The following is a 16,579-nucleotide window of genomic DNA, read 5'->3' as shown; positions in this document are numbered from 1 at the left end:
CTATTGATATGACCTTATAAATAAATAATCAACAAGATGGACTTTCTAAGCTATAGAAACTAATGACGCATAGCAACAGTAGGTAAAATCGCGAAACTTGTTTATATCCATAAAACGGAGAACGACTTAGGTGTTATAATGGTCAGGTATAAGACAATCCTTAAACATGATTCAATAGAAATCACCTGTCTGGAGCTAAAGGGCTAAGACTGTCATTTCTCAAAGCGGTTCGTGTGTGGACGTGTAGGGGAACACTGAAGTCGTCGTCGTCATCTGCGAAGGCCGTTGTGTCGCTCGTGTAACCATCCATTCTGTAAACAATGGTTAATTAGATTAGCAAATTCAACTAGAATATTTCAATGATGTGCTGAAAGCCTAGCAGTAGCCCGCCTACTGTATATGGCGTACAACTGAAACTCACCGATGGCTAGCAGATCGTCTGACGTGCTTTGACGGAGCATTCCATTCGAGCGGCAGTCGCGCTACCCGTTCTCTAGCTTCTTTCCTTTCTCGAAGTTTTTGCTGCTGTCGTTGTAGCCAAGTGAGACCAGAGCTGCTTTCAACGTTACTCTCTGACCGCCTAGGTTCTCTCGTTCTAGTATCCTCGTGCCAACCAATTGCACTGTTTGATCTCCATGTTCCGTTTTCGGGCAAGATTTTGCGAGCACTGTTGGGGGGCCGATCCACCCACTCCGTATCGCCATTCAGCCATCTGTAGACAAATCACATAAAAAAAAAATATTACTGCCTTTTTAAAATTAATTTAATTTTAAATATATTCAATACCAACTAAGATACGCAAGCTGGCCTACCCTAAACTAACTTAGTTTTTGAACTAGTGAGTTTTTGGGAACAGTTTGAGTAACATATTTTTGTCAAGTTGCGTTATCTTTGTATGTTTTTGCTGTTATCGGGCGTAGGCTCATATTCAGTTGAGTATGTTATGCTACGAAGAATTGTACGCATAATTTTAAACGTGCCTTACTTGATGAAACAGTGGGTGGTATTCGAGGATAACCGACATAGTATAAGCGACTAATTAGTTTGAATATTTAACACCTTCCGCATGAATCTCGTGGAATGTCATATATTTGCAAGCCAAATGATGAAGTGAAGTTGGATTTGTTTAGCTTAGCTTGAACGAGGCGAAATAAAAATGTTCTTAAAGATTGTATTTACTTACTTTTAAACGTAATACATAGGTAGTGTTATAACGATGTGGTCAAATATTCGGTATTGGACTAAAATACCACTTATTAACTTCAGTTATCTATTATAACAATTGTTTTTTTTATTTATTTACAAGAATTTATGATTAATGAAAAAAGTAATTATTTATTTGACTTCAGTTTGATTAGCAAGCGCAAGAGACGGCAGGGAAGATATTCGTTCGCTGAGAGAGGCTATGGTAGAGCGAACGAACCTGACCTTAAGTCTTGTTGCCCAGTGGGGTGACAACAATCTGGTCAGCTTCAACGCCACCAAAACGCAGGCCTGTCTTTTTTCCGCAAAAAGGAGTCCATTTGATCTGACTCCTACTTTTCGGGGTGTATCTGTCCCAGTTACCGACCGCCTAGAGCTTCTTGGCATGACATTAAGCGCAAACCTCAACTTTGGCGCTTCTATAGAGTCTAAAGCGCAAACTGCAGCCAAGAAGCTGGGTATCCTTAACAAGGTGAAGCGATACTTCTCGCCTGGACAGCTTTTAACCTTATATAAAGCGCAGGTCCGGTCTTGCATGGAGTATTGCAGTCATCTGTGGGATGGCTCAGCGAAATACCAACTAGAGGCTCTTGACTCGATTGATCGCAGAGCCAGGAGGCTTATTGGCGACGATGAGCTCGAATATAAACTTCATAATTTAGCCCATCGGCGAAAGGTCGCGGGTCTGTCGGTTTTTTACAGATTATACTTCGGAGAGTGTGCCCATGAGCTCCACCAGCTCATTCCATCCGCCCCCTTTTACCATCGGACATCTAGACGAACGGCGGGATATCACCCGCCGTTCTGCCAACTGCCTCCGTGGCCGAACGGTTACCATGCCGGACTGCCACGCACAGGTCCCAGGTTCGATTCCCGGGCCGGGAGAAATATTTGTATGACCTACATTTATTTCTCTCGTGAGTTTGGGTGTAATTTGTGGTTGTCTATGTGTGTGTCCATGGCACCCGCGACACAGGGTTTCCCTAGTGCGGGGCTATGTTGAGTGTGTGCGTTATTATTATTATTATTATTATTACCCTCACCTTCAATAGATATATTAGATACTTTATTTTTGATTGATCTCTTAGAAAAATAATTTAGATGTTACATTTAATTTGATCTTTTAGATAAAGCGTTTTCGCGAGCTTACAATGTATGTTCAGCATTAATAAAAGTTATGACATAATTTACTGTGTTTTTTCTTATTTTCTTCTTCCCATTTTCAGATATTCAAAAAAAACAAAAAAAAAACGAAAAGAAAAAAAACAGGCCTAATAAGCCTACGTTCTATACGTTCTTTAATTTGTTTTTTTACATAAGTAAAATATAAATAATGATATTTGGAATGACAAAAGTGACTCTTATTTTCCATATTTACAAGTTTAGACCATATTTCTACACGAGACTTCATCCATATTTTCAATATTACGTAATAATATATTTAAAAAAAAACAAAGGTGCGTGCGTGCTTGAAAAAAATAGAGGCTTTAAGCAGTGTACTGCGCGGAAGATTAGAAGACAACCTAAACGTGACCTACTCACTTGCGGACTTGAGCAAATGTAAGTTTGCTCCAGTCACATCCTGTGACGTCGAAAGGTCATTCAGCCTGTACAAAGCGTTGTTCCGACCAAACAGAAAGAATTTTAATTTTGAAAATTTTTAAAACATGCAATAATTGCGTATTGTAACAATTACCGAATTTTTTTTTATAATAAAGCGCTGTCTATGTGAATACAGTTGTTTTTTTATCTCCATATTTTTTACATTTCAAGATATATTTTGTAATTTATATTGCATATTTATCCGAGCCCTACCGATTAGTAACCGAATGTTGGTTGCAACTCTATAAATAAGACAAGAAAAGACTTATTAAGTAGGTCCTTTTTATCAAGTACAGTGGCGCTGGCAACTAGAGCTGTAAGTGGTAGAGTGCGGAGCGGTTGGCAGGCGCCGTTTATGGCTGTTTATCTCGAAATAGCAACTTGTTTGAGACGCGGCCACGCAATCGTTCCAAATCAATCTTTGATCACAACTTGCCGTCTGTAAGCTGCCGTTTAAAGCACCCTAATATCGTGAATACGGTTGATATGTAAGCAAGTAACGATTGGCCAATGCAAAAATGAGGCGTTATAAAAATTTATTACGGGTAATATCCATCCACAAGCGACGTTGGTTAATTATCGACCAGAGTAATATAAGCTTGTTATTTAAACACAGATTTTAAAATCACAAAAAAACTACTTAATGTAATGGTTAAGTGGTTAATGGCTAATACGGTGAACTTAGTGTTAACTGGGAAATAGGAACTTTATCCATTCAGAATGCGCAGGCGCCGCATAAATAATTCGCAATAGGCAGTTTATGGCCGCATGTGCGGCGCTATGTTGCAGAACGTCTGGTTGCTAGTTGGAAGGTACTTGGTTCGATCTCGGCCCACGCCTTCGGTACAATTATGGACTGTTATGTACTTCCGTCTATATCGTTTGTTGTGTGTCAGTACATAAATATATCTACAGAATATGTGCTTTAGATGTATTGTTGTTGTCTTTACATAATAACACACAAGTAGATAAATAAACGTATAATAATAAATCAATGAAGGTTGACGTATTTGTATGTGGTTGTAAAGTGATTAAATAATTATATTGATTTAGTTATATCCATCACTCAACAATGAACACAGTCATTCTAGATAGAGGTAAAAGTAATCATAACATCATCAGTGCCTATTAGATACCTACTTACAATTTAAGCTCACTTACTCGAAGTTTACAAAGGCCCCTCCACAATGCGTGCTTGATGATTACAATGCATTAACGGACGTCGTTTGATTGACAAGAAAGATATTGATAGCATGCCATTATCTGCATGTCAATCATGATCGACATTCATGGCTTAACATTTTGTGCTGTTTACCTTGTGAAGAGTGAGTAATATAATATCAATTCTACTCATCCGTAGACATCGAGTGTATAACCAGAAATAGAGACGAAATGTCATTTAATTTGTTTGAAAACTATTCTGCCATATCATTACTGTGACAACTGCGCTCCGATTGGCTAGCCCGATTTCGAAACAATTGACGGGTGTCGTCAACTGTTTCACTTCAAATCAACCAGTTAACTTGAGCCTTGCTATAATGGAGAAAATTGTTAAATTACATATTTAATATTTAATTACCGATGACATGTGATTCCGTTTGTTTTGTAATTAGATGTTTTGCTGTTTTTCCCACACCACCGAATAGAACAGCACGGCATTGTTATATATATATATATATATATATACATATATATATATATATTTCAGTGCAAACGGGAGTTGATATTTATAAGAGCTGTATCGCTAATGTGTTACCAGGAATATATGGTCCTTATTTCGTTTCTATTTCTGGTTATATACTCGATGTCCGTAGTATTTATTCTTTTTTTTGTTTCATCATCAAACCACTGATACGTCACACTACTGGGCACGGGTCTCCTCTCAGGCGAGGGTTTAACCCATAGTCCGCTACGCTGGCACATTGCGGGTTGGAGACTTCACACGTTTTCCGAGGACTGTGAACTTCTTCGACGTGAAAAGCTTATGGTAAATTTCAAATTGCGAAAATCTTAGAGGTGCGAGCTTGAATTCGATATCACTGTCTCCGCTTGAGAAGCGGTAGGTCAAAGCATTAGGCTACTACGGCTTATTTTTATAAATTTATTTAATACACACACACACACGCGCACGCGCACACGCACTCGCACACGCACACGCACATGCACACGCACACGCACACGCACACGCACACGCACACGCGCGCACGCACACACACACACACACACACACACACACACACACACACACACACACACACACACACACACACACACACTGGAGAAACCCTAGCGAGTGTCATGGACACGCATAGGTAGAGAACCACAAATTACGCCCAAACTCACGAGAGAACAGTACTCGGGACTTCTGCGTAGCAGTCCAGCATGATAACTGTTCGGTCGCGGAGACAGTTAAATGATAGTTAAATAGGAGGTATTTATCTAACTAGGTAGACCAACAGCTTAATCTTAGCCAATTACAGATAGACACAAATAGAAATATAATTGTGTAAAAATGTGCGCAATTGAACTAGTTTATCACATAAAAGTGCAATCATAATTGTAAATCTCACTATGAGTCAAAGAAGTACTCACTCAGTGCTGTCCTTGCCGAAATCACATTCGTATTCAAAAGAATTTCGTGGAGTTATTGAATAAACAGAAAGAAAATTTCCTTCAATCCGACTGGACTCAACAAAAACAATACAACAATAGAAACCAAATAAAATATTACATAAAGTGTTAAAATAATTGCTAACATGACACATAAACTCGTTTTGCCTGTAATTAGTACAGGCTGGGGGTAAATCAAATGTGAATTGTTTCTAAAAGACTTACAGAAATCAGTGATATTTTTGATAGCAATTCGGACAGTTAATTGCGCATAATGCTATTTTTATTAAAAAGATTAGTCGACTAATAACACTAATGTTGTAGTGATGGCTGCTAGCAGGTTATATTCTGTTTTTATATTATAGTTCTTGTTATGGAAAATTATGTTATTAAGACAACGACTCCACTCATTAACCCATCAAATCTATACAATTATACTTTGTAAATTTCTGGTGGTATTTGGACGACTATTTTTATTTTTTTTATGACACCACGTGACGGGACGAACAAGTCTTTCGTCTGGTGGTAAGCGACACGTCTGTCCATAGCAGTTGCAGTGCCACTCAGAGTTTTAAATCGCAAAGACAGAAGTTGAAAAGACAAATGTGCCTATAATTTCACCAGCACCTCTTCAAAACCCGAACGAAATAATGATCACATTACAGGTTGGCGGCAGACAAAGGTAAGGTGGCAGTACTTCACTGGACAAAATCTTTCACAAGAAACTCTAATAAATGTAACACATCGTTAGGAATTCATCTTACTTCAACACCTGAGTATAATTTCTCAATAGTCTAGGTAGTACCTATTTACCAAGAGAATACTAATAGGGCACTTAGTAGCAATAATAAGCGCCACAAGCTATGCAAGTGTTCACGCAGTAATGTAAAATTGCATAACTCCAAAATGAAGAGTCCATAATGTTGTTGTATTAGGGCTTTACAGTCCGCCTTGTCTACAGAGACAAGGAGGGGCATTATACTAAACCGCAGTTACACACGCTCTCTGGATAATAACGGTAATTTACTCCGTGTTACTGTTGACACAATTGATCACGGCCTGAGTAACATACATCTGTTATGTGTATACTTAGTACTCGAGCATTCTAAGAATTTATATATTGTGGGAATTTATCATTGTTGACCTACATATTATATTATAACTGCCTATGATCGAACGGAACCGTGCTGGTCTGAGGTGCCGTGTTCAATTCCCGGGCCGGGATAAATATTTATAAGGCCTACATTTATTTCTCCCGTGAGTTTAGATGTAATTTGTGGTTTTCCTAGTGCGGGGCTATTTAAAAATAATGATTGTACATTTCAAAGCGATATTTCCAAGGAACACTACGCCAACTTTATTTTTTGGTCAACTTCTGTTATTTTTGTAAACAGCCATATTTATTTACTAATATTTTGCTCCTCGAATTTTATGAAAAAATAATTAAGAAACAAAGAACAAAAATCGAAAAAATAACCAAAGAGGTTAATTTTGTGGCATTGGAGTTATCGAAATGCAGCAGAAGCAACAAAGCTAATATTGAAAGGCAGTTTTTAACATGAAGTCGTCTACCTACTAATTTTCAACCGCACTTTGTCTTTATTCTTATTGTAATATATAACTTTGTCGTTATTCCTATTGACCCTGACAACGTTGCGTTTTATTTATTTAATGGTAACAAAAAGAGAAGTTTTTTTGCTTGTAGCGATGATTCTTTGTGTTGTTATTCAATTAACCACCCACAGGATCGCCGTCTGGATCCCACGCACCAATCGTGATATCGTTTACTGATCAGCTGGCCCGTACATTCAAAGATACCATTGCATTAAGTATTGAAATGTAGAGCAATATTTCTTCTCTTAAATGAACGTCATAAAAATACATTTAAAAAGCAGTGGTGTATTAGTAGCATAATAACTTTACTATACTAAGGTGTGTGTAGCCATTAGCAAATTTTAAGGACTCCAATAAATTACCATATTTTCTTTATGGCGAAGTCATAAAATTTAAAATGAATCATTAAGTTATATTAAGGGCTCTAGAGTTCTGTGAACTTAACTCTTTGTAATACTCATGACTAATTTGTGAGTTCCTATTATAGATGCCTCCTGCTTAGTAACATTGTGGTCTGGAACTATACAAAATCCCAATTATGGGGCCATAAAGATAATAGAATGGGTTCGTGGTGTAATAGTCGAGATTGCTTATGGTGTACTTTATTACCCTTCTTCATTGACGGCGAGTGAAGTGGGTCAGCCGGAACGCGAGTAAATAAATTAAGAGTTGTTTGCTGTCGACTGTTGTCAAGCAATCTGTTATTTTCTCATATTACTTGATATTAGTTCATGTAAAGTAATAGGCAATTGATACTTTCCTTTAGTGCAAGTAATATCACGTGAAATAGAACTGAAACGATTTTCTGTGTAAGTGTACTATAAAAGACTTACGACTGTTTATTACCTTGTATCTGGTTTGAAGGCAATGTTTAGAAAGTATAAAGAAAAATGTGTATTTTGCTAAAACAACGTTTAAATATAGTAAAGTTAAAGCGTACAAACGGTGTGTAGCGCGGTGTAGGCGGCGGCCTCCACGCCTGCACATGCGCACATGTTTATACATCTGCGCCAGAACCCCGGCTTCTGGGCACACGATCCTATCTTACACTGATTCTAGTTTCCGTATTCACGACAGGAAAGAATAAACTATCCTTTAAATAAATTTATGGATATAATCAACCTTGATTATAATGACGATACAGGTCATAATATATAACAAAAGCTACCACGTGAACGTTGTCTTTCCACCCGAGATAAATAATGTTTCACGATTGTTCTTTTCTGCTTAGTTAAGTATTACGAAAAAAATAATTTGATCTGTATGTATAAAGCTGAATGCAAATAAACGAGTCCTTTTAGTTCGTATACCTTCATGTATGTGTATGTATACATTACGAACCCACATTTTAAGCCTTACATAATGTACACATGTCTAATTTGGTTAAAAGTTGACATTTTAACAGTAAATCAATACTTCTACATATATATGTGCTTACCTCCCGTTACGCAAAGGCGACGAGGGTGATGGTGCTGTTTTAGTGGTGGTGACATCTTCGTGAGTAAGTTTTCGAAGAGTTCGAGGTGAGAGCGGAGTGCGAGGCGAAGGATCAGGAGTGACGGTGCGGTCTTCGTCGTCGTCCTCGATGGGCCGGTAGTTACGGTCACCGCCGAGGGCGCGCCGTACCAGCTCGGGGCTGGCGAGGCGGTTTGGCGCTCGCAGCATGCCGGGTCTAAGACCGGGGGCGCCGTATGTGAAAGGTGCAGAGTCAGCGCGCGCGTGATACGGTATGTCCGGCGCGCGATCGGGCTGCGACTGCGCTGGCGGCGGCGGGTCGGGCAGCGCGCTTACGGTGCGTAGCATATCGCCCAGCAGTGCGTCAAGCTCGTCCGGCGGGCTGGGGGCGGCGCGGCGTCCCGCTGACGAAATACCCGAGTCCATGGAGGCGCTGAGCGGCGAGGCGGGCCCGCCGCCCGCGCGCACTACTGTCGCGTAGATGGATCCGTCGAGAGGACCAAACGTATGCGCAGCTTCGGCTCCCTCTCCTGCTTCGCCACCAGAGCCTGAGCCCTCTGCGCTGCCGTTGTTCTCACCTACAACAAAAAGTACAATGTTCAGTTTTTGGCAATCGTACTTAAATACTTTTCTATACCGAGTGCAAGTATTTTTACATATTGAACTTGAAGGAGAAGAACCGGTTCACCTTAACAAGTTAACGATGCCGATTGATATGCTATCAAATTAATAAAAGAGGCGTCTAATTAAATTATCTCATTTGCAATTCAATAGGATACCTACATAATAATAAAGAGACCGCAAAACAGTCGCCTCGAGTAGTGTCGTTCCAGTACCAGGCGATGTGTTTAGAGACGGTTAATTACAAATGGACTTTAAATTGGATCTGATTCGCTCCAATAAACCAGCTTAGCCTTGTGGAACGTCAACTTTGTGGCTGTGCAAACACGTTTAAATTTCTTTAACATTTTGTACGAATCACCATCACTTAACATGTACGCATGATTTGTAATTTACGGTATTAGCACGTAATTACATACTATTATTTCATACCTGTTTAATGGCAGATCGTGTTCTGTAAGGAAATGTATCTAAAAATCTATTCTTGAACCGTTTATTCCATGTATTCAGTAGCGTAACTACATCGGGCACCCGATCTCCGATAAGTATGGTAGGACCGCACCCTTAAAAGGACTAAGTTTACTTCCCGTTACACCTGCAGCGGGATGTCACCGTTGTTTGATGGAATGTAGAAGGATCAGTCCCGCACTACCATTTTTATCATTCGCACACTAAGTCCACTTACAAACTGCTAATAAAATTTGAGTTACCCTAAATCCAATGCTAAATTAATATGCGTTCAACTGTAATACCTAATGCTGTGGTATTAAAAATCTTTATCGTTCCATATCGATGTGTTCAACAAAGAAGTTCTCCGTGTATATAACGAAGTAAGTACTAAGAGATAAAGATAAGACACATGATGCAAGATAGGCGACCTCGATATTGTCAAACGATCCTCACAAGAGGAATCTAAACATAAGCAGGCGGTTCAAGGTGACGCACCTAAGTAAGGAAGTGACCTCCAACCAGTACTTTAAAGTTATTCTAGTGATTATAAGTATATTTGTAATACTGTAATAAGCTTGTGAATCAAACAAACGGGGGGAAATTAACATGATTGTGCAATTAACAAAGTCATTATATCTATGTACCTACCAAGACTAATTACAGCATTGGTTTGGTATACGTTCTCGATGTTTTAAAACTTTTGCAGCTACGTTTATACATGATATATGTCTGTCACGAAACACACTGATTTATTTTATTAAGCTTGACCTTAGACAATTACATAATTTAATGATTGACTTTACTGAAAAAAAAATTATTCAGTTCACTCGGAGTTAGTAAGCTCCATTATATCACAAGATGGCGACTGCAATTGGCCATCAGTACCATGTAATCAAACCTCGTTAGAGTTTTTCTTGTTGGGTTACATTAAGTTCAAGGAGTAAGGAAAACAACTGCAAACAATTTATACCTTAATGTTCACGTCAGTCAGCTCATTTATGAAATCGAGCCCAATTGATGCGGCAGGGTTTTCAAAAATTGGATCTCTAGTTTGGGCACTACTCGGTGGAGTCGCGGCGGCCATTTGTACGATTTATTTTATTACCTTCCAAATGAAAAAACATTTTTACAATACCGTTTAGATGATCTTTTTTATTTGTATTTTAAGAAGCATAGCGTCCTCATGGAAAAAAACTATATCGTAACTGTTTTAAATAATAGTACCTACTGTGCAAAAACTAACAACCCTCGTTACTTTGTATTTTGTGTGTTTGTTATCTCTTGCGCAAATAAATCTTGTAAAAACATTTAGGTTAACAAGTGCCTAAACGACATTCGACATTGCCGGACATGAATGCAAATAAAGCAGAGTGACTCCATTTCGTCATAATGACCATGTCTTATTCGCAATGCAAGATTTTTTTTATTTGTTGAAAATGTGGAAAAGTCCACGGGTAAACGTGGTGAATTGTTCGGCATCCGTTTTGTTCGGTTTCGAAAGAGAACTAAAAGTGAAGTGTCAATAACGCAATTAGCGTAAACGTATCAACGTCAGCGTCTGGTGACCGTCGGCGTCGGTCGCTGTTAAGGAAGACGTGGTTATTTCTGTGATGTCACCAAAAATAACGCGCTCGCGCGGGCGAGGGCTACTGTTACGAAATGTGCGCCGGCGCAGGAAGAGGATATGCGCCCTACGCTACTCGCACGGCCCTACACGCATATTTCATGCGCCATCTATAGTTAATGTATTGAACAACAACATTTCAATTTTATTATAACCAAATTCAAATACCTCATTTGTAACCATTTTGTAACATTATTATTTTTAAGTCAATGACACTTATGACACACTTATTGAAACTTGAAGTTGCAAAAATACATTTATGTCAACAGTTACATCATCGAGATTCATATCCAAGAGTCAGGTCGCGTCAGGCTTTCAGTTCGTTAGCTAATGAAAATGAGCGTGACCGTACGATGCCCCGGATCGGACACGCACGTGTCACGCCCATAGAGCAAACAGACGATATCTAAACGCCCAACACACATTTGTATGTTTTATTAACATCCTTAATCCTGAAGATATAAAGAATGGTGCAATTTGTATTTTTAACACTGATAAACCGCAAAAATAAGAATGTCACGTTTATTATATCGGGATATATTCGAAACGAAAAAGACATAACTAAAGAGTATTTTTCACGAACTCCATGCATAACTACAAAGTTAATTCCATTAATCTCATTGAGCGGACGATGCGTAGCAGTAAAAACGACGGCTGATCGGCGCGAAGACATAAAGACACATCGATATTTTTACTTAAAGGCCGCAACAAGTTGTGCGGATGCGAAGGTGAGCGCGTGTCGGGCCATACAACCACCGGCACCGCGCCATGATGTCATCGGCCACCTCGCTTCTTCGAAACAAACCCATATTATTATTTAACTCAGCTATGGTTCGTTATTCGACGTTACATCCAAATTTTGTAACCAGTTTGGCTGTTTTATCTCTTATTTTGGCCTTGTTTCAAGTTGTGGGCTATTGGCAGGTCGTTTAAGGTATGGGTGTTTACGTAAATACTTTATAGTACATGTCGCAAATACAAAGGTGGTTAACTTGCAATAACGGAGTTGTTATAATCAGTTCAAAATCCAATTATTGCAGAAAGAAAATGTTTGCAAGTTGTAACTTAACGTTTTACTCACCCCTTTTGTATGTAATAGTAATCAAATATATTTAGTGATACGCGCGGGTAAAACTGATTGAAACGTTAAGTTTTGTGGTTACATGACACTGAAAATTATACCAGCAACGGAGTGCGGACGCGTGTCTACACGTCCACTAGTATTGCACCTGTGGAACCGACTGTCCTGTCGGTCCGGCTGAAACGAAAGCTCAGCCGATAAAATTAATTCTGGTATTTAACTTTCTGCGTAATGTTCACTCAGAACCCAACCAGATTTAACGTTAAAAATTCGAATTTTTATGTACAAACAATTTAAAAAATGACTGATAATCTAGACATTTTTATGACAACTTTAAGCAAGAAGTTTTCTTGAACAAATATAACACTAAATGTATACGAATTTCTTGTAGGCTAAATATAATAGTACTTCTTAGAGAATGTTCAAAAGAGAAGAAAATCTTGTTGATCAGAGACTCTTTTAATTAAAAAATACCTAATTACGACCTTTACTCGGTTTGAATCGCTTTTCAAAGCAGCATTTTTGTTTGGTAGAAATCAAAACTTAGCTCCAATCATTCAGCACTAGTGTCAAAAAGTCCAACACGTCGCGTCAGCTAAGAGGTTCGAAATAAATAGAGTAGGTACAAACACGACATGGGGAGTCTGAAACACAGATCAAGTTGTGTGGAATCGTTTTGCTGATTTGTTAAAGAATCAGTTTACGTCTGCATATGCTCGTTTGTGCGTCGCAGCACCGTAGAATGCGCTCTACCGGTATGTTACGAAGTCCTCTATATGATAACACTATCAGACTCATTGTCTGATAGTGTTAGACTCATTGAGTTCAATATAACATCTATGGTTAGACTAGTCTTCTCAAATATCACACAACATCTTCAAGAATCGTTTTTTGAAGGTGTATGTATATACGTATACTATATACATACACCTTCAAAAAACGATTCTTGAAGGTGTCATAATCAATCATCGTCATTTATAGGTCCCAATGTTGGGTACGGGTTTCCTCCCAGGCGAGGGTTTAGGCCATAGTTCGCCACGCTGGCCCAATGCTGGTTGCGGACTTTATATGTTTTCCGAGGGTTGTGAATCTTCTTCGACGTGTTGAACTTTCTTTCGCAGATAAATTCGCACCCACACGGCCTCTGCTTGAGAGCCGGTAGGTTAAACTATTAGGCTACTACGGCCACTACTTGAAAGTGTATTTAAGCGAGTTCATTTCCTAAGCCTTCCGATTTAACAAATCCGATACCTAGACTAATCTAATTAAGGATTGTTTTCGTTAAATCATTAATACGATCGGAGTCGTCGGAAGTAGTCTGTACTTCAATTGCTTTTAGCGGTTAAACGAAGAATAATCAGACAAAGTGAACGGCCGAGAATCGCTTTTTATACGGTGTTAGTTTGATTGACAGCGCTAGGCGGCCGGCGATCGGTCGCGGTTCGTTCGAAGGGAATCGGTCAGAGTGTGACTAACGGCTGGCCCTAGGCAGTGACGGGACATACATCATCGATTCACCACACCGGTCAATTAGCGACCTGTGGAACCAAAACTCTTTAAATCTTCGCGCTTACTTAACAAAATTCTTGATATGCACTGACATGTGACACTTTCTTTTGGAAGATTTATAGTATATGTTTATACCTTTGTTATACTTCCGTAAGTCTACGCTTTTGTTAAGGTTATATATTTTATAATTGTATAATGTATAATGAATTTTTAAAAATTATTTCAAATAAATGTTGAACGAATATTAAAATTTAATTTTAGCAATGTATTTCGTATTTTACGCGCTATTGTTGAAATGAAAACATGATTCTGTAAACTCAACTAATCGATATGCTTCTAAAGTGATATATGGCATCGAATTTCGGTTATTTTTACAAAACAGTTTACATAATTATTCATTATTTAAGTTGAAAAATTGGATCAACCTCAGCATTAATTAAGACCGTGGGCGCGGGATGTCAAGAAAAGATTCGACAGAAACTATACCAAGTGCAAAGTTGTATTGTCCTACTCACCTCAATAATGTCGTCTGTCTCGATACAACACTTCCTCTGCGGTTTAAATCTAAGAATATGCCGTGAAGATTTATGAAGTTTTGTGCCTCTTTTCGTTAATGAGGAGCTCTTATAATATATAGAGGTTTATGAATATGAAACTTAGGTGATATATAGCAACACGTGTGGAGCGGTGCGAGCCGGCGGCAGGCGGGCGGCGACTGGGCGGGCGGCTGCGGCGGCGGCCTGAAATAGCCCCGCACCTGCAGCGCCGCAGATAACCGCCACCTATCCACTAACTGTCGTTTTGTCAATTATTACAATGACATTCCGACTGAATAATATGGGTGTTAAGTTGCCGCTGCTCTATTCGATCAGTTCACTCGATAACTCTACTGCTCTCCTTGAGATATTGGCATTGAAAGTTTCTTTTTTCTTTAAATACTTAATGTCAATTACGCTCATTTGGCTTAATAATAAAACTTAAACTAAATAAAATAATAAAAAACCACTTATAGGGCGTCGTAGATGTCGTTTTGCTGATTCCAGATATGCCAATAACTCAATTTCGCTTAAAATGTCGATTACGTTAGTTATGATAAGTCTATGAGTAGTAATTTCGAGAAGTAAGAGCAAATATTAGGGGTACATTTGGGTATTCCACATTATTTTGGTAAATGTTTCTTTTGCCGTCTTTTTCCTTACTTTTTTTGTATATTACAATGGTAAGCAAGTAAAAGTAAGTGGTAATGGTAGTAAACCCAACAGTAACGTTCATACAATGTTTCCTTGTTAGAATTAAATAATGCAAATAAAACTGTCATTAACCAGTAACATGTGAACTGTGTAAATATATCGGCGCTGAATAAGTGCTCGACGCCAGTAGAATCTGTTTCAACTATAAATGGTTGAGTTACGTTTGACGACCCCTTCTCCATCGTTAATAATCGAGTTTTTAGACTTTCGCGATAGTTATACGTTGGAAAGTGAAACTATTTTTTCGGATCTAAATTGAGTAATTGTTTCTTACTGCCATCAGTTGCGACCATGGGACCTGTAAAGGGCCCGAAACGTTTATTTGAAAAACAAATTAGTTTCTTTTCCATTGCTAATAAATTATTTTTGCCATGATATTTAAAGACTACGTAATGAAATCTTCATTCCTTTACAGTTTTGTGAAGTCAACTCTGATTTCAAAATAAAATTTTCGGTAAATATTTTTATTTATATATTTTGATTGTAGAAGTATATCTAGTGCCATTGGCTTCACAAGTTTATTATTTTTTAATTTTATCTGAGTAGGTATCCATTTAACGAAAACACAAATCCAAACTAATATTATGAATGCGAAAGTAACTCAGTTACATTTTCACGACTAAAATGTTGAATCAATTTTGATGAATTTTGGTATAGATATAGATGTGACCTAGGAGAAGGCCATAGGCTAGTTTTTGCCATAAAAATAAATCTTGGAGGGTGTGAAATAGGGGATGAAAGTTTGTATGGAGAACCAATAAAACTATGAAAATTCGTAAAGTACAGTAAGGCTCCTCGAAGTATTTATTCTACGCAGACTAAGTCGGGGACAAGAATTAATAATACGTAGTTAGTAAAATATGCGTAAAGTATCCAGTTCAACAATTAAATATAAAAATGTTTAAATATCGACTGAAATATACTTTTAGATAGAAATGTACTAGCATAGGCCAACAAACAAAACCAGACACGGGAAGCAAATAAGTAGTATCCGCCAGGCAGCTATTACGCAAGTATGTTACACAAAGTTGCAGATTTTCCCTGCGGATGTTCTGTTAGTAATAACTTGTAACATACGTAGTTAACGAACACGTTTTGGAGAACGTGAACATCTGCGGTGGCAACTGGAATACTATTCAAGAGTTATGTCCTGTTCGTGAGAAATGTAGTTGTTGAGAAAAGCATAAAACCAAAACCGCAGTTTCAAAATTACAAAATACATTCACTACAAAGGAACAGCTACACATAATTTTTTACAAAAAGGAACTCAAACTACAATGTTTTATTCATTATTTAGGGTGTGTTATTTATAATATGGATCGTAACATATCACACTTGTTGAATGTCGGTTATGAATACAAATTATTCTTACACACGTGCAAATATCATTTATTCGTGAATTTGCCATAAACACAATACAATAAATACAACAGAAGTGCTTAGCGCGCGTGTGGCAACAGTACGTGAAGTCCCGCAAATTTAAACTCAGTCCGCCATTTTCGCTTATATGTTGTGGTCGCGTCAAATTATCTTGCGCAAAACCTCGAATATCGTTGAAAA

General features: G+C 38.3%; 1 protein-coding gene across 8 annotated transcripts in view; it reads right to left on the bottom strand.

Annotated features, from left to right (window-relative positions):
• LOC113237168 (tensin) overlaps positions 1–16,579 on the bottom strand; it is a 136,230-nt gene that overhangs the window by 10,946 nt on the left and 108,705 nt on the right. For all 8 annotated transcript variants that reach the window (XM_026473493.1, XM_026473484.1, XM_026473512.1 and 5 more), the window contains 3 exons: positions 8,468–9,062; positions 422–712; positions 186–311 (listed from right to left, as the gene is read on the bottom strand). In XM_026473493.1, coding sequence (XP_026329278.1) covers positions 186–311; positions 422–712; positions 8,468–9,062 — 1,012 coding nt within the window. The remainder of the gene's footprint in view (positions 1–185; positions 312–421; positions 713–8,467; positions 9,063–16,579) is intronic.

The sequence above is a fragment of the Hyposmocoma kahamanoa genome, unplaced genomic scaffold (genome assembly GCF_003589595.1).
Source record: "Hyposmocoma kahamanoa isolate Upper Pololo Valley unplaced genomic scaffold, ASM358959v1 102, whole genome shotgun sequence".
Lineage (NCBI taxonomy): Eukaryota > Metazoa > Arthropoda > Insecta > Lepidoptera > Cosmopterigidae > Hyposmocoma > Hyposmocoma kahamanoa.
Note: the sequence above shows the minus strand (reverse complement) of the source record. Positions and strands in the feature narration are given on the sequence as shown.